This window comes from Rhea americana, unplaced genomic scaffold, assembly GCF_003343005.1.
Source record: "Rhea americana isolate MKP2758 unplaced genomic scaffold, rheAme1 scaffold_0, whole genome shotgun sequence".
NCBI classification, from domain to species: domain Eukaryota; kingdom Metazoa; phylum Chordata; class Aves; order Rheiformes; family Rheidae; genus Rhea; species Rhea americana.
In genome coordinates this window covers 16,003,282-16,006,118 of record NW_028185037.1, presented here as the reverse complement: position 1 = coordinate 16,006,118, position 2,837 = coordinate 16,003,282, and the positions used below count along the sequence as shown (strand labels likewise).

Genomic DNA, 2,837 nt, shown 5'->3' with positions numbered 1-2,837 from the left:
CGGTGCTCTGCCCCCCGCCAGTCACCACCATGGAGCTCTCGGAGGTGCGGTGCCTGAGCGACAGCGATGAACTTTACACCATCAACAGGACCCCCCCCGGCAGCAGCAGACCCCAGCGCCTGCTGTGGCAGACCGCCGTGCGCCACATCACCGAGCAGCGCTTCATCCAGGAGCACAGCAGCAGCAGCGGGGGAAGCAGCAGCGGTGGGGGCAAGGGCTTCAGCTCTGAGGAGACCTGCTGCCCCAACCACCACCACCACCCGCCGCACCACCATCACCATCACCACCACCACCACCTCCGGCGACAGTCAGCTGGCCGGRGTTTGGGTGGCGATCGCCACAATAACGGAGGCACCAAAGTCTTCCCAGAGCGCACAAGCAGCAGCGGGGACCTCGGCTTCCTGCCCCTGGACTGCGCCCCCAGCAACTCTGATTTCTTCCTCAACTGGGGCTATACCTACCGTGGGGTGATCTTCCCCACGCTCCGCAACTCCTTCAAGTCCCGGGACTTGGAACGCCTTTACCAGCGCTACTTCCTGGGCCAGCGGCGCAAATCTGAGGTGGTCATGAACATCCTGGACGTGCTGACCAAGCTAACCCTGCTGTTCCTCCACCTGACCCTGGCCTCTGCTCCCATGGACCCCATTAAGGGCATCCTCCTGGGCTTTTTCACTGGCATCGAGGTGGTGATCTGTGCCTTAGTGGTGGTCAGGAAGGACACAACCTCATACACCTACCTGCAGTACAGTGGTGTGGTCACTTGGGTGGCCATGGCCACACAGATTTTGGCAGCCGGTCTGGGCTGTGGCCTCCTCGGGGACGGCATTGGCTATGTGCTCTTCACGCTCTTTGCAACCTACAGCATGCTCCCTCTGCCACTCACCTGGGCCATCCTGGCTGGGCTGGTCACCTCTGTCCTGCAGCTCATCATGCAGCTGGTTATCCCCAGGTTGGCTGTGACTTCCCTCAACCAGGTACCGTGGTGAGGAAAGGGTGGGAATCCTCCTCTCTCCCCATCCTCTTGGGTGAGAGGAGGTGTGGGGTGTCCCAAGAAATCCGTTCCCCTTTAACYAAGTTCTCTGACTTTCAGAGGGGAGACCCTAGGCAAGATGCAATTTGCCCTCTCTTCMCTCAGGTGCCCATTCCTCCTCCTCTCTGGGAGAGGAGCAGGAGAYAGAGGCTTGACCTAAGACTGGGGAGAGGGACATTTCCTGACAACCCCTCTCCCTCTTCCCATACATTCRTTTCATTGCTGTCTTTTGAAACAGCTTTCCTGGGTAAGTGGGGAAGATGGCACATTTATCACTGCACCTCTTCGTTACAGCAGTGATCCATTGAYGGGACGGGAAAGAGGATGCTATCTTGACCAAGCTCTCCCAGTTYTCACTAGTTCTCCTTTTACTTGATGGTGTTTTTTCTTTTGTTTGTTTGTTTGTTTGTTTTTTAACTCTGGATCTTCTTGGGATGCTCAGAGGACTRGTGCTTCATATATGCAGCACAGCTAGAGTTAGGCTACAGGAAAACAGGATCAAAGCATGATACTCTTTTGCAAGGAAAGTAAAACAATATCCCACTGAAATCAGGGGAAAACTCCCTTTGGAGGTTTGGTGTGAGACCCTAGGCTATCTTAGGAGGACACCCATAAACCTGTTTTGCTTGTGAGCAGGGGAAAAAACACTGTTGTACTGCTTCCTTAGCAGTGATGTCTAGGACAATGAGCTGTTCGAATAGGGAAATGGTGGGGCAATGGAGGCAGCTATGAGGCACTGAGTAATATATGGGTCCGAGGAGTTAAAATCAGACCTGATATGACTTTGCACTCACCTGGCTTCTTCTGTGCTAAACTGARGATGCACTGAACCCTCAATGTCCCTGCAAGTTGCCTTTCTAGGGTAACTTAATCCTAGAGATTCTTGATTCTCCCTTTCCCCTCCACCCCTTCCCAGAYTGTCACAGCTCTGTGCTACGAATATTTCACAGCAGATTATCATCTCCATTTGGCTAGCTCCAGGGAATTCAGGAGAAGGGGGTGGAGGTACTGGCAGATAATCCCTAGAGGAGGGAGGTTGCAGAGGAATGTTTTGCTGGTGTCATGTTGTTTACTTGATTGCCAAAATGTGCAGCTGGGAAGTGGCTGTTCTTGCACCTGGAAGTTTTGATGATTATTGTCCTTGGGACATATCTACTTCTCTCAGACTCCAGTCCTTCTGTAATCCCTGCTGACCACTGRCTGTGGGGCTGGCTACCTGCTCTTGCTTCCTCATGGCCAGACTCCTGCTACTTTGAGGAAAACAAACTTGTGCCTTGAGCCTCACTGAGCCCTGCACATGTAAGACTGGGCAGAGTCTTTGCATCCTGGCTCTTGATAACATGCTGATGAATGAATTGCAATCGTGCTCTGTGTCCCTGTGCCGTATACTGCTGGTGTTACTACTGCTGGGTCAAAAGCTGTATGAGTTACRCTGATTTCTTGATGTACTTCTATGCCTTATCCTGGAGCTGTGAGTAACGCACTGATAYCTCGTTATGCACAGATTGCTTAGCTGGTCCCTCTGCATGCATGCATTTCCTACAGACATTCCTAATAAAGATATCTCCCGGTAGAAATGTTATATATTTATTTTGCAGCCCAGTAAGCCCTCGCCAGCTGTGTGAATGAACTGCCTTAGAGCGGTGCGCGGTGAGAGCTTCCCAGCCAGACCTTCGCTCACAGACATAAATCTCCCCGCCAGCATCAGCGCCGCTTGCCGCGCGTGGGTGCCGGCTGAGACGCGCCTCCTCCTTGCCTGAGCCCGCTTCTCGCCGCGGCCTTGACCGCGGGCCGCGCCGCGCCGCGC

At 53.8% G+C, this 2,837-nt stretch overlaps 1 protein-coding gene across 1 annotated transcript in view; it reads left to right on the top strand.

Annotated features, from left to right (window-relative positions):
• The first annotated feature begins 29 nt into the window (after positions 1-29).
• ADCY8 (adenylate cyclase 8) overlaps positions 30-2,837 on the top strand; it is a 121,465-nt gene continuing 118,657 nt past the window's right edge. Inside the window, exon 1 of the mRNA XM_085325825.1 lies at positions 30-974. Coding sequence (XP_085181951.1) covers positions 30-974 — 945 coding nt within the window. The remainder of the gene's footprint in view (positions 975-2,837) is intronic.